The sequence below is a fragment of the Oncorhynchus masou genome, chromosome 15 (assembly GCF_036934945.1).
Source record: "Oncorhynchus masou masou isolate Uvic2021 chromosome 15, UVic_Omas_1.1, whole genome shotgun sequence".
NCBI classification, from domain to species: domain Eukaryota; kingdom Metazoa; phylum Chordata; class Actinopteri; order Salmoniformes; family Salmonidae; genus Oncorhynchus; species Oncorhynchus masou.
The window spans coordinates 10,427,523-10,455,171 of NC_088226.1; the positions used below are offsets into that span (position 1 = coordinate 10,427,523).

Genomic DNA, 27,649 nt, shown 5'->3' on the forward strand with positions numbered 1-27,649 from the left:
TATCCTACCCACTATTTCAACAGTGCAACATTATGTAATATTGCTAAAGATAATCACCACAGATAAGTGGATAGCTCCTGTCCTGGGAGCAATTACCTCAGTAAAACAGTTATTATTATTATTAAGTTAATATACGTTTTGATGACTCTTGTCCTCTGTTATCGTAATAATTACCTTACAGTAGGCATACAGTAAAGCACAATATACAGGATAGTAAATCCAACATTCTAAACCAAGAGCTGGTATCTAAAGCCTTGGCACATTGCCAGAATGCATTCATATCACACTTGGACCAAGATTCTTGTGACTTATTAGGCTACCTTCAATAGTAAGTTTGCAAGTACTACTGTACAGTATGTTTAGGCTACTACACACCACAAACTAACAGCTTTTTAATTTCAAAGTAAACTTCATTAGCATGTTTTATTTTTTAGCAAATGTTAACTAAGAAAATATATACTGAACACAAATATAAACGCAGCACGCAACAATTTCAAAGATTTTACTGAGTTACAGTTCATATGAGGAAATCAGCCAATTTAATTAATTAGACCCTAATCATGGATTTCACATGACTAGGAATACAGATATGCATCCGTTGGTCACAGATCTCTTAAAAGAAATGGGCCTCGCAATGTGCCTCAGGATCTCATCACACCATTTCTGTGCATTCAAATTGACATTGATAAAATGTGTGGCTCATTCAAATTGACATTGAAAAGTAAAATGCACAAAAGCGTCTGCTAAATGGGATATATTATTATTATTATTATAAAATGCAATTGTGTTCGTTGTCCGTAACTTATGCCTGCCCATAACATAACCCCACCACCACCATGGGGAACTCTGTTCACAACGTTGACGTCAGCAAACTGCTCTCCCACATGACGCCATACACATGGTCTGCGGTTGTGAGGCCGGTTGGACGTACTACCAAATTCTCTAAAACAATGTTGGAGGCGGCTTATGGTAGAGAAATGAAAATGTAATTATCTGGCAACAGCTTTGGTGGACATTCCTGCAGGCAGCATACCAATTGCATGCTCCCTCAACTTGAGACAACTGCACATTTCAAGGTGGCCTTTTATTGTCCCCAGCACAAGGTGCACCTGTGTAATGAGCATGCTGTTCAATCAGCTTGTTGATATGCCACACCTGTCAGGTGGTTAGATTATTTTAACAAAGGAGAACTGCTCACTGACATGGATGTAAACACATTTGTGTACAAAATATGAGAAAGAACCTTTTCGTGGAATGGAAAATAAACGTTTTGCGTGTATGGAAACTTTCTGGTATCTTTTATTTCAGCTCATGAAACATGGGACCGACACTTTACATGTTACGTTTATATTTTTGTTCAGTGTACATTCAAGGGAACTATATCTTCTCAACCTATAATAGTCTATGGTTGCAGGCAAAATACAGATCCGAAATGTGTTTTGGGGGGTGGAGCTCATTGAGCGTTCACTGTGCGCTCGAGCAGTCTACCCGTTGTTGATACAGCGTTAATCCACATTGGGAGCGGACGGTTTGAAGACGTGCGACCAGAGACACGGTTTGAGGAATACTAGCATTAATGTCATTTATTTTTCGTCTGTCTATGAGCAAGACCACGACCAAGTAAATTATATTTGGCGGATTTAAACAAGCACTTTTTACTAGGGAGAACTCGAACGACCTTCATTCAGGTTGAGGTGAAGAGACTTGTGGGCACACTTGTTGATTTTTTTTTTGTATTATTAGCCAATAGTCTAATAGCCTATAGTTGAATTGAACATACAAATCGAATGTATAAGCCAAATATGTAGACACATTTTATATGTAGCCTATACTTATTTGTTTCATTTGGATTTTTGTAGCTTTTTGGTAGTTTTTATTTTTCGAAATAATTCACATTCCCTGCAACCTATGATGTTCCCTTTTCCAGTTTATGTTTTTAAATAGCCTTCGTTCGGATTTGCAGATCCACTAGTTGGGACACAAGACCCACCTGTTGCATTTCGCGGCAAAACTCATAAAACAAACATGTCACAGCTTGAGGTAGACATGGGCGGACTGGGTTTCTCCAAATTACCTGCTGGGTTCGACGCCAACTCCTGCTTCCCTGGCCGAATACCACCAAGGCGCAGGAGACACTCGGCAAACTCCAGGAGAAACTCGTACAGGTTGAGCAAAATAGATACATTGGATTTGGAGCCTGAAGTTTACGATGATGCCCCTCTCTCCAAAACTCACTCCTGGTCTGCTGATGATATTTTAGCCGAAACAGCGGCAGAGGAGAAAAAAGTGGACTCATCAGTACCAGCCTCACCTGTCTCAAGCCCGGGAACGAGTACGTGCTCACCTCCTGGTACCCAAGCATCAGACCCCAAACCACCACAGCCCAGCTCGCAAGCACAGGGCACAAGTTCAGATTCCGAGGAAGAAATCACTGACAAAAAGGTCATTTTATCTCGAGCTCCATTTGAAAGCAAACGGGAGCAAGAGGAAAAGGATGAAATTGAAACCAAAGCCGTGGCGACGTCACCTGATGGAAGGTTCCTCAAATTCAACATTGAAATTGGGAGAGGGTCGTTCAAGACGGTGTACAAAGGCCTGGATACGGAGACAACAGTAGAAGTGGCATGGTGTGAGCTACAGGTAAATAATTAAATCTGCTATGTTTTGTGTACAGATGTGGAAAACTCAAAAGAACACACATCATTACCTTAAAATCTCATTTGGGCCACCGCAAAAAAATAGTTTACAAAGGCTTTGGCTCAGCCAAGCACAGTTCTCTCTAAATTGTGGAGTGGGTACCATGTGTGCTGTCTCGCTTAATTAGCTGGATGCTCTACTATATGTGACAATGACAATGACATCAAATGAAATCCCAAGTTCAAGAACATTGGTAAACTGAGACAGAAAACATAAAAAGAAGGACAAATGAAAAAATTACATCTGCTCATTTCACTTCTTTATTGTCAGGCAGTTATGCCTTCATCAGATCAAGAAGTGTGCCAAATACATAGTTCTTTTATACAAGTGTTTAGGTGATAATTACAATTGCCCACACCTTCTCGACATTATCAGCCACTCAGTTAAGATGCCATGCATGACTTCATTTATAATCTCTGTGCTATTTTGGTTTAGGCCTATCAGTTTTTGTCTGTTGTTATTGAGAACCTGTGTGGACCTACTGAGTTTAAAGCTCTCAAAGTAATCATACAAATAGCCCTATAAAGGACACTGCGTTTCCACACATGGGTGTCTTACATACAGTGGGTTTTGATCAGAGGTGCTTGCTCTTGAAAATGCTTTGCTCCAGTGCATCCCTTCGCTTGAAATTGGCATGAAGTAGAGGAGAGCAAAAATGTTTCTACCACTCTGCTAGCAGAGTTCTCGTTGCTCACCTTCCCACAATCCCCTGCACAATTCTCTGAGTACCCTCGTTGAAAATTAATGGGGGTGGAACTTCTCCTGCTGAATTCGTTGTTGGGGAAAACAGCAGAAGTTCCACCCCATACGTTTTCAACGAGTATACACAGAGAAATGGGATTGTGGGAAGGAGAGCGGCGAGAACCTTGCTCGTCTTGTGGAAGAAAACATTGAGTTGTGCTCTACTTTATGCAAATTTCAAGCGAAGCGAAGTGTTGGAGCGCAGCGTTGTTAAGAGGAGGCGTTAACTCTGGTCAAAACCCAGTGCTAGGTGGTTACAATTTCAGAGGCCAAAAAAAATAAAACAACTGTTACTGACGGCAAATAAACAATCTATAACTCCTCGTCTGCATTGTATAATGTGTGAATATCTGTACTTCTCCAAACCGGTACCTATAACTCGGCTGTGATATAGAGAGTGGTAGTAAGCGAGGTTGCGAGCTGACTACCACAGCGGACTTATCAAGTGATTTGAAAAGTGTCTTTCAAACCACTTGATAGTTGATAATTGCAGACAGAATACTTTGATTCAGTCAGTGTGTGCCCAGTGGGTAGGAAACAGTTGCCTCACTTAGTTTTCATATGCAGATCACCTGCAGCCAGACATAATGTGCACTACATTTGCCTGCACAAGGAAGCTGCCATCAGTTGAGGCTTCAGGAGCTGTGTAGTAAGGAAATGTTATGTCCAATAATCAAAAACAAACATTGTATGATTTTCGTTGCAATGTAAACAGTTATCCACAACTGAGTTTCAACACTAAAGTTGAAGCAATTGAAAAATGTCAAAATCAGTTATAGGCCTATTTTCAACTGGGAAGCATATTATAAGTGTCTTTACTTACTTTAACCCCTTCATGAAGGGCATTGTGCTGTCACTGTTAATGCATATAAAGCCTATGACAAGGGGTGAGGTTGGAATGTTTTTCTATCATTGTTTTGCTGAATGCACACTAACAATTGACACAAGGAATTTTAGTCCAGACCAGATGGGGGGGTGAGAATGGTCTTAATGATTGTAAAATGCTTGCATTGTCTTAATGATCGTTTCTCACAAATTGTCACAATCCCCATGACAAGTGGTATCCTAGCAGCTGTCCTATGACTAGGAAGTGTGGGCAATGGGGTAAAGTGGGAGGTTTGTGGGGGTACATTACACATTTTGACAAGTACAGATGAAACACAGCAAAAATTAAAACAAAGTCTACCCTCAACAGAACAGACTTGGTTTGCTTCTATGAAATCCCCTCCTTGTGCCACTTTCCATGGCCATATACAATCTGTATCTCTTGGACTTTTTCTCTCTGTCTTATCTCTGTGCACTGATTGAACTTCATGCTGTATGTGCATGATATAGAGAAGATATCTGGTTTACCTATCCATGGCAAGGCTTGCTTGCATGTTAAAGCCTTCACTAATCAATCAAAACCTTTAGACACTCATTAAAATGACACAGTTAAAGAAGACTAGATATTGCAGTTAACCCACTGTTCCTAGGCCGTCATTGAAAGTAATAATTTGTTCTTAACTGACTTGCCTAGTTAAATAAAGGTAAAATAAAAGAAATCAAATTTACATTGACGGCCTAACCCGGACGACACTGGGCCAAGTGCGCACCACCCTATGGGACTCCCAATCACGGCCGGTTATGATACAGCCTGGAATTGAACCAGGGTCTGTAGTGATGCCTTAGACCACTGCCCCACTCGGGAACCTTATTGAGTGACCTTTTACAATGGACAATGATTCCTAGATACCGTTTCCATGTACTGTAATGAGGAAAAGCCATTTTCATGCTGAGAGTACGAGTACATTCTGTAATCTATCTATGTGTGACCTCATAGTGTGAAAGCTGAACCTTGTGGTGGTGCTTGGGACAGAGAGATTAGTGGTAGTGTGACACTCAGGGCCTGACTGCTATCTTGCCTGGCCATTTCTCTTTTCATTGAGAACCACTGGCACCAGCCAGCACTCAACCAGAGCTGCTTCTCACACTCAAATTTGAGCAATACTAGTTTAGAACAGATACACAGCAAGCAACTTGCTATTACATGTATTTGTAAAATTTGCAACACAGTCATTCATTCACAGAAATGCTTATTACTGAGACTGACTGCCTGGCCTCCCGTTTATCTTCTAACACCTGCCACTTACCCAAGATCAAGATTACTCACACCAAAGTGACAATCATTCATTTTCAAGTTTCAAGTTTTTATTGTCACGTGCAGTAAAATGCCTTTCTTGCAAACGCAAAACTAATATCAGCATAGCTGTGCCCAGGAGTTCTACCACCCTAGAAGACAGATTTACTCAAATTATTATGGTAAAGCAATCAGTGTTCAGGACAGATCCACCATCTTTAAAATGCCTTTAACTCATCTTAATCTCTGCCAATGTCCCTCAGCAGAGCCTCCACTGACAGCTTGCAGAGAGTTGTTTATAGCAGCAGCAGACTCCCTGGCCAGGCAGCAGCCATTGTAACAGGAGCCACCCCCAAACCCTCCAGGGGGCAGCTGGGAAGCTGGAGGGAATAGCAGGGACCAGGAGGTGTCATTCTAAAACAAGCCACATGATACAGTACAGGGGAGTGAAAGACGGCAGAGACTGGTGTGTCTTTATGAAACAGGTTTTGTGCACTGAAAGACAAAGTTGGTTGTGCTGCACTGACCTGTTGATTGTCGAAGTTCATTGGCTACAGGGTTTCCAAGCAGGATGAGCAAGGTGCAGGGAGTCAGTGAACTCGGTTGAACAACCTCCTCAGAAATCAATCAAATTTCAATCAAATACATTTTATAAAGCCCTTTCTACATCAGCAGTTGTCACAAAGTGCTATACAGATACTCAGCCTAAAACCCTAAAGAGCAAGCAATGCAGATGTTGGAGGAAAAACTCCCTAGAAAGGCAGGAACCTAGGAAGAAACCTAGAGGAACCAGGCTCCTAGGAGTGGCCAGTCCTCTTCTGTCTGTGTCAGGTGGAGATTATAAGAGCACATGGAAAGTAAGGCCAGATTGTTCTTCAAGACGTTGAAATGTTCATAGATGACCACCAGGGTCAAATAATAACCACAGTCGTTATAGAAGGTGAAGCAGTTCAACACCTCAGGAGTAAATGTCAGTTGGCTTTTCATAGCCGAGCATTCAGAGGTCGAGACAACAGGTCCAAGAGAGAGAGAGAGTCGAAACAGCAGGGTCGGGACGAATTAGCACGTCTGGTGAAACAGGTCAGGGTTTGATAGTGGCAGCACAACCAGGTGGTTTGGGGACAGGGACAGGTAGTCCTGATACATGGTCCTAGGGCTCATAGAGAGAGATCAAAGTTGCGAGAGAGTTCTTCTGACCTCTGTGCATAATTACAAGGTCTCTCTCTCCCCCCTCTTGGGAGTCCTGTAATGGCCCTTGAGTTCCTACCTCCAGAGTAACTAACTACATGAGGAAACCAGAACAACAACCTGCCCAGGCTATGTATAGTGTGTGTGTGTGTGTGGTGTTCTTCTTTATCTGTCCTATGTGTGTTGGGCTTTTCTGTTCTCCTTTGTTTGCTGTACACTTCACCCACTGGGAAGTTCAAGGAGAAGCCCTGCACTGTGGAATGTCACCACAAGATTGATTGTAGCAACACCTGGGTCAGGGTTGTGTTCTTGTTTTTGGGGGAGGTGAGGGTGTCAAGAACACGAGGCCTGCCATGAATATGTTATATGTTGTTGTGATGCATTTGATTTGTCATAGCAGTTTATGATTCCCAATGACATCTGTTATGTAAGTATTAAGACAGCGCTGGCCTTCTGACCGAGGCTTTAGGTCAAGTGTTGACATAATGTCGCCTTATGAGGTATGATCACGTCAAAAATAGACCAATGCTTATTTAGGCAACACTGCCTAGAAATATAACATCCGTATCTCTTCGATTTTCCTTTCTTTGTCTTCTCTGTGCACTGATTGAACTTAATGCTGTCTGTTCCTATGTAAGAGTAAATCAGTGCATGATATAGAGAAGATATCTGGTTTACCTATCCATGGCAAGGCTTGCTTGCATGCTAAAGCCTTAACTAATCAATCAAAACCTTTAGACACTCATTAAAATGACACAGTTAAAGAAGACTAGATATTGCTTGGGAGATCTTGTTCTCAAGAACACACACTCATACAGCTGTGTTTCCTTTTTGAAAATGTCAAGATGTCAGTGGGAATCAGACCCATGGGGAGAGAGAAAGAGAGCTTATACAAAGTATGAGCTGAACTAACTGAACCCTCCCTTACCCCACCTCTAGAATAAAACAAGGAGGGCTTTCAGGCCAGAACTGACATTAGCTGTAAAAGCATTTGCCATACTAAACATGAGACTAGGATTTACAAACCCCAGACTGAGGCCAGGAGTCCATTGAATTGTCTCTCAGTCCCTCCGTCACTTGAAGCGTATTCCTGTGCCACACTAAGTGACAAGAGACTTGGTGACTTGTCTGGAACTTCCCTGGCTGGTAGCCCCTAATAATAAGCGTCCTTTACCCCTATATATTTCCCAAACAAAGATGTATTTTCCCTCCCTTGGTGTTACTGTTCTCCAGGGGACACATTCTTCTGCTGCTCCAGCTGGAACTTTTTTTTCCCCGTCAGCCTTTTCCACTTCAGAATGTCGCTCTTAACGCCTGTGGAGTGATTGAGCTAATCCGACTTTCCCTCTTCATTTATTTTACCCACAATACCCAGTTTAATTAGCCCTGATAAATTGCTGGCGGTCTCTACAAGGGCTACCATGGTGACGGTGGTCTGCTCTGACCCCCCACCTATCCCTAAACGTGTGTAAGTGAGACAAACACTGCCGTACTCATGGGCCTTCAGCGCAGCTAATGAGACTGCCCAAGGCTACCGGTAGTGATGCCACCGTGGCCACTGCTGACTACGTGGCTCTGATCAAGGATAACACCGACTGGCTGGCTGAGTGACTCAGCCTCTCAGCAGGCTTGCCCTCACACCCCCCTGTCCATTCATTACCATGCAGTTTAGGGCTCATAACGTTTCATTGCCTTCACTGAGTGTGAAGGAAAACGGAGGGGAGCACTGCACACACTCAAGCAGCACTACATCCGTTTGGCTCTGGTTCATAAGCCGTGCTAACGGTGAAAAAAAGCAAACACCATTTAATTAAAACTGGCTATATTTAGGGGTCAACTGGTTTAATGGGAGTGCTGGCCAATATGTCCAGATGACTTGAATGGAGCCTGCTAGCAGGAAAGCCAATCATCTCTCCTTCACCTGGGGCAGATTCAGTTTGCACAATGTTACATAAAACTGTTGCCATGGAGGTAGAAATTGATTATAAACGCAGATAACTTCTATGATATCTATCATGCAGTGCTCTTAGTACTGAATATAGTCCTCATTCATCTCAGACTGCTTGATTGGTCGTGGCTGGGTTAGGGGTGGGAGGTGGGGCAAAGGAGGTGGGAACTAGCTTTATCTTTTATGTGATGTCTATGTTTTATGTACGTGTTGATGACAGTCCCCCCCTTACACAAGACATTCTCTGTTACGTTTTGGAAAATGGGGCTTGGACGCCAGTTCTCATGGGGAACGATAATGGACACTGATCCTGTCCGATCGAACTCATCCAACACATCTCATAAATACAGTGCCTTCGGAAAGTATTCAGACCCCTTGACTTTTTCCACATTTTATTTTGTTACAGCCTTATTGTAATATATATATTTTTTTAATCCACAGCAATCTACACACAATACCTCATAATAACAAAGTGAAAACTGTTTTTTAGAAATTTTAGCAAATTGTTTCAATATAAAAAAACAGAAATTTACATTATTTACATAAGTATTCAGAGCCTTTGCTATTAGACTCAAAATTGATCTCAAGTGCATCCTGTTTCCATTGATCATCCTTGAGATGGACTCCAATCAAGTTGTAGAAACATCTGTGGTAAATTCAATTGATTTGGAAAGGCACGCAACTGTCTATAAAAGGTCCCACAGTTGACAGTGCATGTCAGCAAAACCTAGCCATGAGGTCAAAATAATTGTCCGTAGAGCTCAGAGACAGGATTGTATCTAGGCACAGATCTGGGGAAGGGTACCAAAACATTTCTGCAGCATTGACGGTCCCCAAGAACACAGTGGCATCCATCATTCTTAAATGGAAGAAGTTAGGAACCACCAAAACTCTTCCTAGAGCTAGCCGCTCGGCCAAACTGGACCTCAGATTGGGGCGAAGGTGGCTTTGGGACAAGTCTCTGAATGTCCTTGAGTGGCCCACCCAGAGCCCAGACTTGAACCCGATCGAACATCTCTGGAGAGACCTGAAAGTAGCTGTGCAGCAACGCTCCCCATCCAACCCGACAGAGCTTGAGAGGATCTGCAGAGAAGAATGGGAGAAACTCCCCAAATACAGGTGTGCCAAGCTTGTAGCGTCATACACAAGAAGACTCGAGGCTGTAGTCGCTGCCAAAGGTGCTTCAACAAAGTACTGAATAAAGTGTCTGAATACTTATATTTGTTATAAATGAGCTAAATGTATATAAACCTGTATTTGCTTTGTCAGTATGGGTTATTATGTGTAGATTGATGAGGGAAAAAATAACTATTTAGTCCATTTTAGAATAAGGCTGTAACGTAACAAAATGTGGAAAAGGTCAAGGGGGCTGAATACTTTACTACGGCATTGTACATGTTTTTTTGTTACAAAGAAATGGTTAACTATAGATAAAATGCAGTAGTTGGTGGACAGCAAGTTGCCTTAAAGCGACCTAGTCACATCTCTTGTGTAATTCAAACTCAGCATTGCACCACTCCTGTCCCTCCCATGCATCGGGTTGGTCTCTCTCAGAATCCCTGAAATGGCCCTTGAGGAGGGGTGGGTGAAACCTCCATAGTAACTAACCCTAAACCTGATTGAACCATAACAACGATGTGCCCAGGTCATGTATAGTTTGTGTGTGTGTGGGGGTGGTGTCCTTCTTTTTCTGTCGTGTGTTTGTTGGCCTTTCTGTTTTTCTTTGTTTGCTGTACACTTCACACACTGGGAGTTTCAAGGAGAAGCCCTGCACTGTGGAATGTCACCACAAGATTGATTGTAGCAACACCTGGGTCAGGGATGTGTTGTTGTTTTTGGGGGAGGTGAGGGGGTGAAGAACACGAGGCCTGCCATGAATATGTTCTGTGTTGTTGTGATGCATTTGATTTGTCATAGCAGTTGTTTATGATTCCCAATGACATCTGTTATGTAAGTATTAAGACAGCGCTGGCCTTTTGACCGAGGCTTTAGGTCAAGTGTTGACATAATGTCCCCTTATGAGGTATGATCACATCAAAAATAGACCAATGCTTATTTAGGCAACACTGCCTTTTGTTGATTATACAGTGCCTTGCAAAAGTATTCATATCCCTTTGATTTTTTTTACATTTTATTGTGTTGTGGGATTGAAATGGATTTAATTGTAACTTTTTGTCAACATCCTGCACAAAATACTTGAATGTCAAAGTGGAAAATTATTATTATTATTTATTTTTTAAGATGAATAGAAATATAGTTGTTGCATAAGTGTTCAGTCAATACATGTTAGAAACCCCTTTGGTAGTGACTACAGCTGCGAGTCTTCTTGGAGCTTTACACATCTGGATTGTGCAATATTAACCCATTATTCTTTCCATAATTCTTCAAGCTCTGTCAAGATGTTGGTGATTATGGCTAGACAGCAATTTTCATGTCTTGCCATAGATTTTCAAGCAGATTTAAGTCTAAGCTGTAACTTGGCCTTGTGTTGTAGATTATTGATCTGCTGAAAGGTGAATTGTTCTCCCAATAGCTTCATCCCGTTTCTTTTAATCCTGAAAAACTCACCAGTATTTGCGGATGTCAAGCATAGCCATACCACGAAGTAGCCACCACCATGCTTAAAAATGAGGTAGTTACTCAGAGATGTGTTCTGTTGGATTTTGCTACAAGCAAAAGTCTTTGCTTTTAGGCCAAAAAGCATATTAAATTGCTATGTTTTTTTTCCAGTGTTAGTTTAGTGCCTTGTTGCATGTTTTAGAATATTCATGTTGTGTTTATTTTCTGTCATTATTGTTGAGTAACTTTTTTATTTATCCCTTATTTTATCAGGTAAGTTGACTGAGAACACAGTAACAGTAACAACCTGAGGAATAGTTACAGTGGAGAGAGATGAACGAGCCAATTGAAGCTGGGGATGATTAGGTGACTGTGTTGGTATGAGGGTCAGAATGGGAATTTAGCCAGGACACCAGGGTTAACACCCCTACTCTTACAATAAGGGCCATGGGTTCTTTAGTGACCACAGAGAGTCAGGACACCCATTTAACATCCCATCTGAAAGACAGCACCCTACACAAGGCAATATCCCCAATCACTGCCTTGATGCATTGGGATATTTCTTTTAGACCAGATGAAAGGTCTCCCATTCAGGACCAACCCTGCTTAGCTTCAGAAGCAAGCCAGCAGTGGGATGCATGGTGGTATGCTGCAATGTTGATTCATCTTCAGTTTTCTCTTATCACCTTCAGCTTTCTCTTATCACACCCATTGAACTCAGTAACTGTTTTAAAATCACCAATGGCCTCATGGTAATGTCCCTGAGCGGTTTAATTATTTTCCTGCATCTCAGTTCAGAAGGACGACTGTATTTTTCATGTGTCTGGGTGGTTTAATACATAATCTAAAGCATAGTTATTAACTTGATCATGCTTAAAGAGACATCAATGTTTGATTTGTTATTGTTACCCATCAATCACAGCCAACAAGTGCTAAGCATATGTGGGAACTCCTTCAAGACTGTTGGAAAAGCATTCCAGGTGAAGCTGGTTGAGAGAATGCTAAGAGTGTGCAAAGTTGTTATCAAGGCAAAGGGTGGCTACTTTGAAGAATCTCAAATATAAATATATTTTGAATTGTAAAAGAAAAAGGTTACGACATGATACCATGTGCATTATTTCATAGTTTTGATGTCTTCAGTACTATTCTACAATGTAGAGAATAGTAAAAATAAAGAAAAACCCTTGAATGAGTAGGTGTGTCCAATTCCACTTTGTAACAAAATAAAATAAATACAAGAAAGAAATACAAGAGGTATGAATACTTTTGTAAGGAACAGTAGAGGCATGAATAGGTTTTTGTAGTATTTCTTTATAAACTTGTGTAGAAAACATCAACCCCCTTAGGGTACCTCCCATATTGGTCTCTTAAACCGTGAACCATGCGTCCCGTCAACACGTATCCATTACGTAGAAGAAGAACAACAGTGCCCCAGCTCTGCACTTTTCCTTTTGTTGTCTGACTCCTTTTGGCAGCTCATTTTAGAAAGAGAGGGTCCAGATTGTCTAGCCCAGCTGATTTGTAGGGAATTCCGATTTTGCAACTCTTCCAGAACATCAGCTATCTGGATTTGGGTGAAGGAGAAGCGGGGGGTGGGGCAAGTTGCTGCGGAGGGTACAGAGCTTTTGGCCGGGGTAGGAATAGCCAGGTGTAAAGCATGGCCAGCCGTAGAAAAATGCTTATTGAAATTCTCGATTATCGTAGATTTATCGGTGGTGACAGTATTTCCTAGCCTCAGTGCAGTGGGCAGCTGGGAGGAGGTGCTCTTAGTCTCCATGGACTTTACGGTGTCTCAAAACTTTTTGGGAATCAGTGCTACAGGATGCAAATATCTGTTTGAAAAAGCTAGCCTTAGCTTTCCTAACTGACTGTGTATATTGGTTCCTGACTTCCCTGAACAGTTGCATATTGCAGGGGCTATTCGATGCTAGAGCAGTACGCCACGGGATGTTTTTGTGCTGGTCAAGGGCAGTCAAGTCTGAAGTGAACCAAGGGCTATATCTGTTCTTAGTTCTACATTTTTTTTGAATGGGGCTTACTTATTTAAGATGGTGAGGAAAGCACTTTTAAAGAACAACCAGGCATCCTCTACTGACGGGATGAGGTCAGGTCGAGGTCGATTAGAAAGGCCTGCTCGCTGAAGTGTTTTTTAGGGAGCGTTTGACAGTGATGAGGGGTGATCGTTTGACCGCGGGACCTTTACGGATGCAGGCAATGAGGCAGTGATCGCTGAGATCCTGGTTGAAGACAGCAGAGGTGTATTTAGAGGGCAAGTTGGTCAGGATGATATCTATGAGGGTGCCCATGTTTACTCATATAGGGTTGTACCGGGTAGGTTCCTTGATAATTTGTGTGAGATTGAAGGCAATCTAGCTTAGTTTGTAGGACAGCCGGGGTGCTAAACATATCCCAGTTTAGGTCACCAAACAGTACGAACTCTGAAGATAGATGGGGGGCAATCAATTCACATATGGTGTCCAGGGCACAGCTGGAGGCTGAAGGGAGTCTATAACAAACAACAATAGTGAGAGACTTATTTCTGGAAAGGTGGATTTTTAAAAGTAGAAGCTTGAACTGTTTGGGCACAGACCTGGATAGTATGACAGAACTCTGCAGGCTATCTCTGCAGTAGATCGCAACTCCGCCCCCTTTGGCAGTTCTATCTTGATGGAAAATGTTGTAGATGGAGATGGAATTTCAGAATTTTTGGTGGCCTTCCTAAGCCAGGATTCAGACACGGCTAGTACATCAGGGTTGGCGGAGAGTGCTAAAGCAGTGAATAAAACAAATTTAGGGAGAAGGCTTCTGATGTTAACATGCATGAAACCAAGGCTTTTACAGTTACAGAAGTCAACAAATGAGGGCGCCTGGGGAATAGGTGTGATGCTGGGGGCTACAGGGCCAAGGTTAACCTCCACATCACCAGAGGAACAGAGGAGGATTAGAATAAAGGTATGGCTAAAGGCTATAAGAACTGGTCGTCTAGTGCGTTGGGAACAGAGAATAAAAGGGGCAGATTTCTGGGCGTGGTAGAATAGATTCAGGGCATAATGTACAGACAAGGGTATGGTAGGATGTGAGTACAGTGGGGTTAAACCCAGGCATTGTTGTGTCTTTGGCTATGCCGGATTAATTGATATGACATGCTATTCTATAAAATAATTTCTCCGTAATTAATATCACCTGATTGAGCTAATCATGTAAATGTAATTTAACTAGAGAGTCGGGCACCACAAAATAATATTTATAGAGCTGTTATCTTCCGAATAAACTCTTAAAGACCTAGTAATATTTTACATCAACAGCAGTCAACATTAATCGTCACCTTAATTCAGTCTCATCTGAAAGTTGTAAATTCTTGGTTATCTGCAAGAACCCTGGCTAACAATTTGAATCAGCAATACAACATTGGGTTTAATAATGTATTTACTAAATACCTAACTAATCACACAGAATTACACACACATAATTAAATCATAACTTCATTACAAATTATGTCATAAAAGGAAAACGTCCCTAGTGGGCGGAACAGATATGACAGCTTGTTACACAAAAGAAAAGGGCTGGGTTTCAGTGAAAGAGCGGGAAGACTGAGGAACAAAGAGAAGAAGCTGTGCTATTGTAAATACAGTATCTTATGCATTCTAAATTACCACCCATTTGGAAAAGGAAAATGCAATAAATATTTACTCTGAGCTGCGCTTCGGTAGGTTGGTGGTAGATGGAAAGCCGTGTTGCCCAACTGAGTCCTTTGAAGAATGTCCCTGGTGGTCAATTGGATACGTTGTAGTAACGTCGTTGTGTGGTAGATGGGATACTCTGTCTATTCCTACCTAACCTGCATTTGAAGCTGCGGTTGCTATCTCAACGGCTAGGAGATATCACTTCTGTTGTGAATAAGAGTTCAACGTTCCTACCATACGCAACCAAACCTCACGCTGATGTTGGCTTCGTTCTGTAGTTATTATCTGAACCATTCTGACATAGGACCGTCGTCCTACACCGCCAGGAAAAGGAAGTTCTATTGTCGTCAAGGCTTTATATAGGAAGGGAGAAAAGGGGTGTGTTTCATAGTTTACAACCTCTATCTCTTCACGTGGGCCACTGAGTGAGCAGCCCTATCTTATGAAAACCCAAATCTCACATTTTAGAAGCTAAAATCACATTTCATCCCCTCACTAATAATTTAATATTCAAACATTTAAATTGAACAACAATTCCATGTGAATCCGATAAATCTGATGTGTAGACTTTCCACTGTAGAGTTTGTCATCTTATCATTGATGAGAATGTCTCAGATGACAACCGAACTGACATCATATTCATTAAGTACCACCGAATATGTTCCATTGGTCGGATTACCAGAATATAGTTCATTTCCCCCCACCTTCTGACGTTCCCAGAATCTCTATGTTAACCAAGGGTTTTGCAAATGTAACCTCAGTAGGGTAGAGAGAGGAAAAAGGGGGGAAGAGGTATTTATGACTGTCATAAACCTACCCCCCAGGCCAAAGTCATGACAGCATTGAGTGACGATGAGAGAGCTTGCATCTTTGGAGACACCAGCGAAGCCAGGTGAGGTCTCCCCATGTGTGGGGTGTGTGACAAAAGAGCTATCTAAAGCATGTTGAGCTGGAATTGGGGCCCTACAGTGAAATAAAACGATAACTAACCGAAACAGCAGAAGACAAGGCATATTGACGTGAGAGAGAGTCATGTGTAGCTGAGTGATCATAGGGTCCAATGAGCAGCAATAGGTGAGTCCGGGAGCCGTTCCGTAGTCGCTACTATGCTAGGCGAGCGGGAGGCACGGCATTCAGAAAGCTAGCAGGCCGGGGCTAGCTGAAGGGTCTTCGGTGACAACGCAATGGAAAACCCTGTTGAAACCACATCGGATGATTACATCGGCAGACCAGTCTTGGTGGATCGGTGGGGCTCCGTGTCGGAAATAAAGGGTCCAGGCCAATTGGCAAAAGAGGTATTGTAGCCCACGAATTGGTGGGTATACCTCTTCGGCTAGCCTGGAGATGGGCCTAGCTCGAGGCTAACTGGTGCTTGCCTCGGGATAGAGGCATTAGCCAGTGATAGCCACTCGATTGCAGCTAGCTTGCTGCGATTATCCGGTGTAATGGACCAGTGCTTGCGGCAAGAGTCCTGTAATGTGGTGGAGAAAAGCAGTCCGATATCGTGCTGTGCAGACTGGCAGGTACTGACCGAGCTAAAGCTGGCTGGTGACCAAGCTAAAGGTGAAGTCCGCTAACCGTGGCTAACAGTGACTATTAGTTAGTAGCTAGTTAGCTGACTAGCTTCTGATAAGAGGTTCCTGTTAAAACGTTTAAAAATAGCAGATCCGTACTACATTGGGTGGTGCGGGTTGCAGGAAAGTATATTTAGATCCTAGGTGGAAAGTGAGATTAAAATCTAGAAAAATAAATAAGGAAAAAAAACTATGAGACCTACTATTTACATGGGACAAGACAAACACACGACCGACTGCTATGACATTTGGATTCTCAAACATTCTATAAATGTGCTTGGGATAATGGGTGAGATTCTGTTTAGTATGCTTTGATAATCCTCCACTGGCACCTCTGCCAGTTGAATAACATTATCATATTCCCATAGCATTTTTTTTAAATTCACAAACATCACTTTTTCCCTCCTTTCATATTCTTACAGAGCAGCATGGATCAGAGGAAAGTTTTTCAGAGCTTGTTTTTTTCAGGCAGTGGAAAGTAAGCGCTTGCTGAAACCCTTTTAAATGCTGTTCAAACACAGTATATAACCTGTCACAGTGTGTTTCACGACTTGTGAAATTTGCAACTCAGCATTCATTGTATGTATTGCACCCTTCAACATGGCTCTTCCTTTTCTCAGGACTCTTCTTATCTAACTACCAGTAGAGAGAGCTAGATAGAGACTGAGAAGTAGCCAGATAAACGTGAGGTGTGAAGGAGAGAGAGAGCAGAGTTTAATAATTTTAACTGAACTTAGAAGTCCCTGAGTATGTATTTTTTAATCACCTCAGCTTTGCTATAAATGACGATTGGGTTCTGAAAGCCTCCATTCCCATAGCTGCTATTTCCATGGTTACCTTAAGAGATTTCACCTGTTCCTTAAACAAACAGTGAACAACTGCCATGATTCAAGAGCTGCGTTAGCAGACCAGAGAGAGAGAGAACTTCCACAAAGCTGTGAGTGATCTGAGAGACAGGGCAAGAAGGGCATTCTAAGCAAGCTCGTCCTGGGGCTCTGTTCACAAACACACCCCACAGAGCCCCAGGACAGCAACACAATTAGACCCAACCAAATCATGAGAAAACAAAAAGATAATTACTTGACACATTGGAAAGAATTAACAAAAAAACTGAGCAAACTAGAATGCTATTTGGCCCTAAACTGAGAGTACACAGTGGCAGAATACCTGACCACTGTGACTGACCCAAACTTAAGAAAAGCTTTGACTATGTACAGATTCAGTGAGCATAGCCTTGCTATTGAGAAAGGACGCCGTAGGCAGACCTGGCTCTCAAGAGAAGACAGGCTATATGCACACTGCCCACAAAATGAGGTGGAAACTGAGCTGCACTTCCTAACCTCCTGCCCAATGTTTGACCATATTAGAGTCACATCAGATTACACATGTCCACAAAGAATTTGAAAACAAACCCAATTTTGATAAACTCCCATATCTACTGGGTGAAATAACATAGTGTGCTATCACTGCAGCAAGATTTGTGACCTGTTGCCACAAGAAAAGGTCAACCAGTGAAGAACAAACACCATTGTAAATACAACCCATATTCCTGCTTATTTATTTTCCCTTTTGTATACATTGACCATTTGTACATCATTACAATACTGTATATACACATAATATGACATTTGTAATGTCTTTATTCTTTTGAAACTTCTGTGAGTGTAATGTATACTGTTAATTTCTATTGTTCACTTTTGTATATTATCTACCTCACTTGCTTTGACAATGTTAACATATGTTTCCCATGCCAATAAAGCCCCTTGAGAGAGAGAGAGAGAGAGAGAGAGAGAGAGATTCCAACGGTACTGTCGTCATCCTTACATGTCCCTGACCTTAACACCCTATTGGTTTAACAGGCTTTTTTCAATACCGATTATTGGAGGACCAAAAGAGCCGTTATTTGTAATAATGACAATTACGACAATACTGAATGAACACTTATTTTAACTTAATATAATACATCAATAAAATCAATTTAGCCTCAAGTAAATAATGAAACATGTTAAATTTGGTTTAAATAATGCAAAAACAAAGTGTTGGAGAAGAAAGTAAAAGTGCAATATGTGCTATGTAAGAAAGCTAACGTTTCAGTTCCTTGTTCAGAACATGAGAAAGCTGGTGGTTTCTTTTAACATGAATCTTCAATATTCCCAGGTAAGAAGTTTTAGGTTGTAGTTATTATAGGAATTATAGGACTATTTCCCTCTATACCATTTGTATTTCATTAACCTTTGACTATTAGATGTTCTTATAAGCACTTTAGTATTGCCAGTGTAACAGTATAGCTTCCGTCCCTCTCCTTGCTCCTCCCTGGGCTTGAACCAGGAACACAAGGACAACAGCCACCATCGAAGCAGCGTTACCCATGCAGAGCAAGGGGAACAACTACTAGAAGGCTCAGAGCAAGTGATGTTTGAAACGCTATTAGCGCGCGCTAACTAGCTAGCAATTTCACATCGGTTACACCAGCTTCATCTCGGGAGTTGATAGGCTTGAAGTCATAAACAGCGCAATGCTTGACGCACAACGAAGAGCTGCTGGCAAAACGCATGAAAGTGCTGTTTGAATGAATGTTTACGCGCCTGCTTCTGCCTACCACCGCTCTGTCAGATACTTAGATACTTGTATGCTTGTATGCTCAGTCAGATTATATGCAACGCAGGACACACTAGATAATATCTAGTAATATCATCAACCATGTGTAGTTAACTAGTGATTATGATTGATTGTTTTTTATAAGATTAGTTTAATGCTAGCTCGCAACTTACCTTGGCTTACAGCATTCGCGTAACAGGCAGTTTCCTTGTGGAGTGCAACGAGAGAGCGGCAGGTCGTTATTGCGTTGGACTAGTTAACTGTAAGGTTGCAAGATTGGATCCCCCGAGCTGACAAGGTGAAAATCTGTCGTTCTGCCCCTGAACGAGGCAGTTAACCCACCGTTCCTAGGCCGTCATTGAAAATAAGAATGTGTTCTTAACTGACTTGCCTAGTTAAATAAAGGTATATAAAAAAAATCCCCGCCCCAAAATACCGATTTCCGATTGTTATGAAAACTTGAAATTGGCCCTAATTAATTGGCCATTCCGATTAATCGGTCGACCTCTAGTCCTTATACACTTACAGTTGAACATGTGTACATGGATGTATCATGTTCTGTCTAGACATTGACATACTCAGAAGGGAGTTGTAACAGACCATTCAATCTAGCTGTTCCTGGCAGTCGACACTCAACAGATTGAGCAAGAGCGACGCATATCGTAAATATCATGTGTCAGTACAGTAATGGGTTACATACATATGAGCGAGATTTTCAGGTCTTATAAATATGTGACAAAAGATATTGCAGTTGAATAATTTTATGACCTCACTAAAGTCAAAGAAATGGGTCACTTTACTTCTTATCATTCAGAGCTCCTCTAGGTTATCTGTGAATGACCCGGGGTCATAGTTCCACAACTCATACCATTAATTTTAACTGCTGAGTATTTTATTCTATAGTTCTACCCTTTACTTTCCAAGTGAACTGCATTAAAGGTGTCTCCAAGTGTCACAAAGGGTATAATGAAATAATAATTTAATTGTCGTTGAGCTTTGTTTTGCGCTATTAATAGAGTGGGCATGGTTTTGCAGTTCTACTAGCATGTAGTGTTCTTTACTTGAGCAGACTGTTGGTTGTTGCCAGTTTCCATCACCTGTATATGTAATGACTGATTAAACCTCCCAGTTTTACATTCAACACACCTGGACATTTTATCACAAACACCTATGAGCTGTCATGACATTTACAGAATATCTCAAACTTCATTAATATTCATGATTCACTCCAATTACCGGCCTGAAAGTCCCATTGTTTTTAGCATGGAAGCGCGCCTGAAACATGCCCATTGTTTACTTCAGTGAAATGAAAAGAAACAGCTGTTTGTGAGATTGGGATTTGATCCACGCTCAGCATTATTAACCTATTAAACCATGTGACTGTCCCGGCAGAAGCCCAATATACAATTAAGAGTGTACTTATTTCCTGGTTACACACACACACACACACACACACACACACACACAGATTGGCACTGTAGAGAAAGCTTGAAAGCAGAGACACTCCGAGACTGACACACAGGGCCGGCTCTAGCCTTTCAGGGGCCTTAAGCGAGATTTGGTCCCCCTGCCCCCATTTTTTAAAAGTTAATTTCCTGCAATTGTACACATTTTACCATTGGGCAGAGATTTTTTTGTGCAATTATATGACAAATTTCATCAAATTTGACTCATTTTGCCATGGGGCAGAGAGAAATAAATTGCAGTTTTACAGCTCATTTCTTGCAATTCTACACATTTTGTCAGGACTTATGCCATGTTAATAATATCTGAGTGAAAGTGACTAACAAAATCAATGGGGCCCCTAGGTACATGCCCTGCGTGGGATTTGGGTGCCTCATGCCCTGCGTGCCTCATGCCCTGCGTGCCTCATGCCCTGCGTGCCTCATGCCCTGCGTGCTTCATGCCCTGCGTGCCTGGTCGATATTTGGCCATGATTAATACAATTTTAGATGACTGGCTATAATTTACCAATCAAGGAATTGTTAACTGACATGGCTAATTGACTGACTGTCAAGTGACTGGAAAAACAAGAGAAAAATAACTGATCCACAACCAAATATCGAACTTATGCCTTGTATATTCTGCTATTCTAACTCTCAACAATAAGTTGAGACCCCAACTGAGATCCTAAGAAATGTTTTATGATGTATGTGTATGTTGGGGGCCCCCTAGTGGCTTGAAGCCCAAAGCGACCGCTTATGTTGCTAATGCCTGGAGCCGGCTCTGCTGACACCTCATACACATCCTCTGTTTTCAGATCATCATGCTCTATTACTCATTGACAGGACAGGACGGGAAGGATAGAATGCACCGTTACCACTGCAGGTGTTGTTCCTGTTGCACTTGTGGATCTGTTTGGATGCAAATATCCATCTGTGGGTATTTCTGTTTTATTTATGGTAGCGGAAGGAAGTCTAATGCGACAGTTAACTCCTAGTGAATCCAAATCTTAGGAGCTAAGGGCTTTTTTATATTAGCTGTGAGTGTTATCAGCTTAGCCAAGCTGCTTTATCAAGCCACGGCTCTTATTTTTAGGGTCTGCAGTGCATATACAAACTGCCCAGGATTGGGAGTGTTACAACAAACACAAACTGGCTGCACGTGTGCACCATCGTGCGCAATCGTGGATAAATGTATTTTGTCCCTGTAAGGATCTGGGTGTAGCTGGTGCAGAGGAGTCAGGCGCAGGAGAGCAGAGATGAGTAACACAAGGAACTTTACTCAAAATAGAAAGCCGGTGACGTCGACCGCCGAACGCCGCCCGAACAAGGAGAGGGACTGACTTCAAACACGATCACGACACGCAGGTTAAAATATCAAAACAAACTCTGAACCAATTACATTCATTTGTGGACAGGTCGAAAAGCATTTAACATTTATGGCAATTTAGCTAGCTAGCTTGCACTTGCTAGCTAATTTGTCTTATTTAGATAGCTTGCTGTTGCTAACTAATTTGTCCTGGGATATATAAACATTGAGTTGTTGTTTTACCTGAAATGCACAAGGTCCTCTACTCCGACAATTAATCCACACATAAAATGGTCAACCGAATCGTTTCTAGTCATCTCTCCTCCTTCCAGGCTTTTTCTTCTCTTGACATTATATTGCAATTGGCAACTTTCATAAATTAGGTGCTTTACCACCACTGACCTCATTTGTCTTTTAGTCACCAACGTGGGTATAACCAATGAGGAGATGGCACATGGGTACCTGCTTCTATAAACCAATGAGAAAAGGGGAGAGGCAGGACTTGCAGTGCGTTCTTTGTCACAAATAGAACTGACTTCTATTTTAGCCCTTGGCAACGCAGACACTTGTTGGTGCAATAATTGAATAATATAGATTTCTAAATTTATTTTGCAACACTCGCGCATGCGATGCGAGCGGTGTAGTCAGCCTGTTACTGTGTGGTGGAGTCGAACTTGACTATGAGTGTATCTCTTTCACCCTGAATTAGGATACCAGGTGCTAAATGTATTTTCCCAAGTTTCCAATGTAGTTGCACAGGTCGAGAGAAAAATTTGAGTAATCAAGGTGACAGACAGTGACACGTTCAATATCACCTTTCACGCTCTTGTCTGCATCTAGCTGATCTAGGGTGTCATTAGTCCAACAGTTGCAAAAGAGACTTTCTTTTGGACGAATTCAAGTATGTTTATCCCCGTTTCGTTCCAGTTGCTTACATTTTTAAGAAAAGTTTTTGGATAGAATCGGCGGGATGAATACACCCGTGATCACACGCAAACACAGTTCACTTTCATAGCAGCCACATAAAAACAGCATGATCATTTTGCTTGTTGTAAAATTCCTTCTCGCATCTACGCGCTCTCCTCTTCTCACCTTTTCCCTTTGCTTGTGGACTTCAGTACACAACTCATTAGTTGTCTGTGACTAGGCGAAAAACCTTTCCAAGCCAAAACTTCATATCATAACCATTAACTGCTACACACAGCCTACATCATTGTCACCATATTAGCTAGTGTCATAGCTAGTCAACAAAGCAACTAGAACTAACATGTTAGTAAACCCGCTACAGTCAGCCAGCAGTTTAGCAATTACCCCGAAGGGCCCAGTGGAAATAAATTAATAAAATCAAAAGCTTACCTTGACTTGGAAGAGTTTCAGTATTGGATAGCCATAGTAAGCTAACTAACATAACATCCCTCTCTGTTTGAGCTGAGTGTTTGAGTAGGCTAAACTAGCATGCTGCATTCACTAACTAAGTGAACGTGGAAGAAAACAAATACAACAAAATATAGCTATCTCTCTCTCTCTCTCTTGCTTCTCCTTAATATTTAAATAAATACCATACAGAGTGATGTCGAGGCTACTGTAGACCTTCATTGCAAAATGGTGTTTTAATCAATTATTTGGTGACTTGTGAATATATTTAGTATAGTTTTATCTAAAAAGGATAAATTTTTAAATGTTTCACTTAATGTTTCACTAAATTCACTGAGGAGGATGTTCCTAAGCCTCCACTGTCCCACATGTCTTTTGTGTTTCTCAGTGTAGCTTCACTCCTGTGACGAGAGGTTGACTTAACATTTAGTACAAAATGATCTCCTTTAAAAAAAATCTGCAGATGGGGAATCTAGTCATTTTTTAACTTGTTTTTGTGCCTTCATTTTCAACATCCTTCTTGCAGTGACAGTGTTATGTTTGATGAGGCATAATCATAATTGGAGATGGCCTCTGGCTCCATCCATTTGGGATTACCTGAGGTCAGAGTGAAAGCCGAACAGGAGGAAGTGGACCTCGCTAAGCAGGCAGCGTGACATCCTTTACACCAGCATGATCCCATTCAAATCATACATCCTTTAGTTCTGACGCTAAATGGCTTATCTAGGATCAAACTCTGCAGATCAATAGTTCTTAACCTCAGACTTATCATTACACATGTACTATTAGTTGCTAGTTGTTAACCTATTTCTAGTTTCAAAGTAGCAGGTAGTGAAATTATCTGAAAATTTTATCTGCTACAAACTACCTATCAAAGTAAAGCCCTACAATATTTACAGTATCAGTGTTCAATAACTCCTGGATCTGGAAGTTCAAAGCAAATCTTATCGCCCTGTGTTTTAGTGTTTAACAGACACATTCTTGTTTCTCTGTTCTTCCTTTCTTGTCCTGGTGGACATAGTAATCCTGTAGCCTTGACAGGCTCTGCTTCCGTACCTCCAAAGGCACTAGTTAAAGCCCTTGACGGGGAACATCTGTGGGGTAAAGATGCACCAGGCTTTTCCAGAGAACCCGGAGGCTTTATGAGACAGAGGCCATTTTTTGAGACATTCTCCACTGCTCTGGCCAGGGCTTTGGAGTTGCCCGTCCTTGACACCCTCGCACAGCTTGATTTTCTATGGAAAATCTCTCCTGCCTTGCGGAGGGAATAGCTACACTGTTTGTATTTGGTCATGTTTCCCGGTCACCTTTCCCTGGTTAAAAGCAGTGGTTCGCGCTTTCAGTTTCACGTGAATGCTGCCATCAATCCACGGTTTCTGGTTTGGGAATGTTTTAATCGTTGCTATAGGAAAGACATCATCAATGCACTTTCTAATGAACTCGCTCACCGAATCAGCGTATTCGTCAATGTTGTTGTTGAATGAAATGCGGCAGGGTAGCCTAGTGGTTAGAGCGTTGGATGAGTAACCGGGAGGTTGCAAGTTCAAACCCTTGAGCTGACAAGGTACAAATCTGTCGTTCTGCCCCTGAACAGGCAGTTAACCCACTGTTCCTGGGCCATCATTGAAAATAAGATTTTGTTCTTAACTGACTTGCCTAGTTAAATAAAGGTAAAATAAAAAAAATGCAGAACATATCCCAGTCCGCGTGATCGAAGCAGTCTTGAAGCGTGGAATCAGATTGGTCGGACCAGCGTTGAACAGACCTGAGCGCGGTAGCTTCTTGTTTTAGTTTCTGTCTGTAGGTAGAGAGCAATAAAATGGAGTCGTGGCAGCTTTTCCGAAAGGAGGGCGGGGGAGGGCCTTATATGCGTCGCGGAAGTTAGAATAGCAATGATCCAAAGTTTTACCAGCCCTGGTTGCGCAATCGATATACCTTGTCTCTGGTTGGCTCTTGAGATTCAGGAAGGAGAAAAGTGGCTGTAGGTTAAAGAAGTACCCTGAGGCACTCCGCACAAATACAAAAAGACCCAAACAACTTGGCATGATAATAATTGTATGTCCGTTTCATGGCCTTTCACTGTCAATAGTGAATGTCTGTCAGTTTGAACTGCAATCACGTGCAAATCACTACAGTAGTGCAGCAGGTTTCTCAGCAAATCTCTGCAGGTGGATTTGCCTGGTTTGTTTTCATGGGAATTAAGATTTGTAATTTACCAGTAGATAAATAGCTTAATACTATGAGCTCACGAGTCTCCAATCTCTACCAGCCCCTAACCTCTAGTTAGTAGACTATGTATGATAAATTGCCTAATAACCTGTGAACACATTCATTTCCATGATGGCTTCATAGCTAATTAGCTGCTAATAGGCTACATACAATGTGCCTTATTCTAAAGTGTTACTTATCAGGATCTTTGACACCCACTCTTCCCACTCCCACCACACTCTCTCCCCTCCCAGCTGGTTGTGGGTTGCCAGGCCCTGCAAACCACAAAACAGTGCTTATGTAAGGGTGAGATGGCGTTCGCCGGCCAAATATGTAAGGGTGAAATGGCGTTCGCCGGCCAAAAACCTCCTGGCTTTGCGGCGCATGCCGAGATCCTCTGGGACTAGTAATATCCCCCTTCAGCGTCCCAGAAAAGGGGGCCAGGTCCCTCCCCTCTCTGGGTTAGTTTTTGGAGGCTGACGCCTTATGTGATTTGAGGACACTTGGCCCAGAGGTTCATTTTGACCACCCTAGCATGGAGTGTACTAGAGTGGTCTGAACTGTATGCAGTTCAGACAACAAGCAAAGTGACCCTATGTTTCCTTGGGATTACATAGTGGCAACTAGCTGTCCAGAACGGTCTGGATTTGGAGATTCACTTTGATTCTTCTGGGATAGATCCAGGCTGAATCACATCCGGCCGTGATTGGGAGTCCTATAAGGGCGGCGCACAATTGGCCCAGCGTCGTCCAGGTTTGGCCAGGGTAGGCTGTCATTGTAAAATAAGAATTTGTTCTTAACGGACTTGACTAGTTAAGTAAAGGTTAAATAATTAAAATCTGATTGTCTGTAAATATTAGTTAGTACATAAATGTTATGATATTAGTTAGATTAAAGAAGATATGGAAGCATGTTTTTGGACAATAGTTGTTTTTAGCTGCTTGAGTTGTAGTTCCTTGTGCTCCTCCCTGAAGCTATGGTGGTCTTATACAGATTCATACTGATTCATACAGTAATGGACTGCACTACAGCTAGTTGCCACTCAATCAGTAATCCTGCCTAGAAAATAGCTAAATGTTCTTCTGCCTCAGATGCAAACCTAAAGCACAGTCATCTGAAGTAAATAGATTTTTCCTAATTGGAATGTAATGTACAATGAAGCATTGTTTCTCTACTAATTTCGAAAAGATTGCAGTGTTTAACTATAAATGCTTCAGTCTCATCTGTAACTGCTGGAGTTCTTAAAAGAACCTGATGTTTCTCTGATGGGGCGGCAGGGTAGCCTAGTAGTTAGTGTTGGACTAGCAACCGGAAGGTTGTGAGTTCAAACCCCCGAGCTGACAAGGTACAAATCTGTCGTTCTGCCCCTGAACAGTCAGTTAACCCACTGTTCCAAGGCCATCATTGGAAATAAGAATTTGTTCTTAACTGACTTGCCTAGTAAAAAAAAAAAAAAAAATGGTTCAGACTGGACTCACTGAACAGAAATGTGGTATTTTAGATAAATCTTTGTACCTCCAATAAGTATGATATGTTACATTTGGTATGGTATTTAACTACTGGTTCCTTAAGACAGAAACGATAGGAGAGAGGTTGGTCAGGGAGGATGGGTGGACGTATACTTCAACCATCTAGCAATCCAAAGGTTGCGTGTTTGAGTCGTGTCAGAGACAACTGTAGCATTTTGCTAACTCTTCCCCTAACCCTTATTCTAACCTTAACTCAATTAACCTTTTCTGTAAATTCTCCTAACCTTTGTCTTTAGTTCTCCAAACCACCAACATAAATTCTCCCTATAATTCTCCTTTGTTATTCCGATGCAACATGCAACCTGGTCTCAGAGAAATATGTATAATACAAGACCATCAGAGATGTATAATCAGTTACTTCATCCAATTTGTATGCTATTGTACAACTGGGTATGACGTATGATATTGTACGACCGCTATTCCATTCATAATGTAACCTAACCTAACATAAAGTATCATACTAAATGGGAGGACAGATTTCCGTACCAAATCTTACAAATTGCCCTGAGGTCAGGTTGCATGGTTGAAGAAAAGGGGCATTGGTGTCAACTCCCACAGGTTAAAATCAGTGTGTCCTCGAGAAAAACAGGTTGTTCCTGATAAAGGTTAAAACATCCACTCCTTCACTCTCTCTCACATACATTACACACAAACATGCACAGGCTCCATGGTGCTGCATT

General features: G+C 41.8%; 1 protein-coding gene across 1 annotated transcript in view; it reads left to right on the top strand.

The window, feature by feature from the left end:
• Window positions 1-1,483: 1,483 nt before the first annotated feature.
• The window catches only part of LOC135555246 (uncharacterized), a 50,000-nt gene continuing 23,834 nt past the window's right edge, over window positions 1,484-27,649 (top strand). The window contains exon 1 of the mRNA XM_064987560.1: window positions 1,484-2,640. Coding sequence (XP_064843632.1) covers window positions 2,026-2,640 — 615 coding nt within the window. The 5' untranslated portion in view covers window positions 1,484-2,025. The remainder of the gene's footprint in view (window positions 2,641-27,649) is intronic.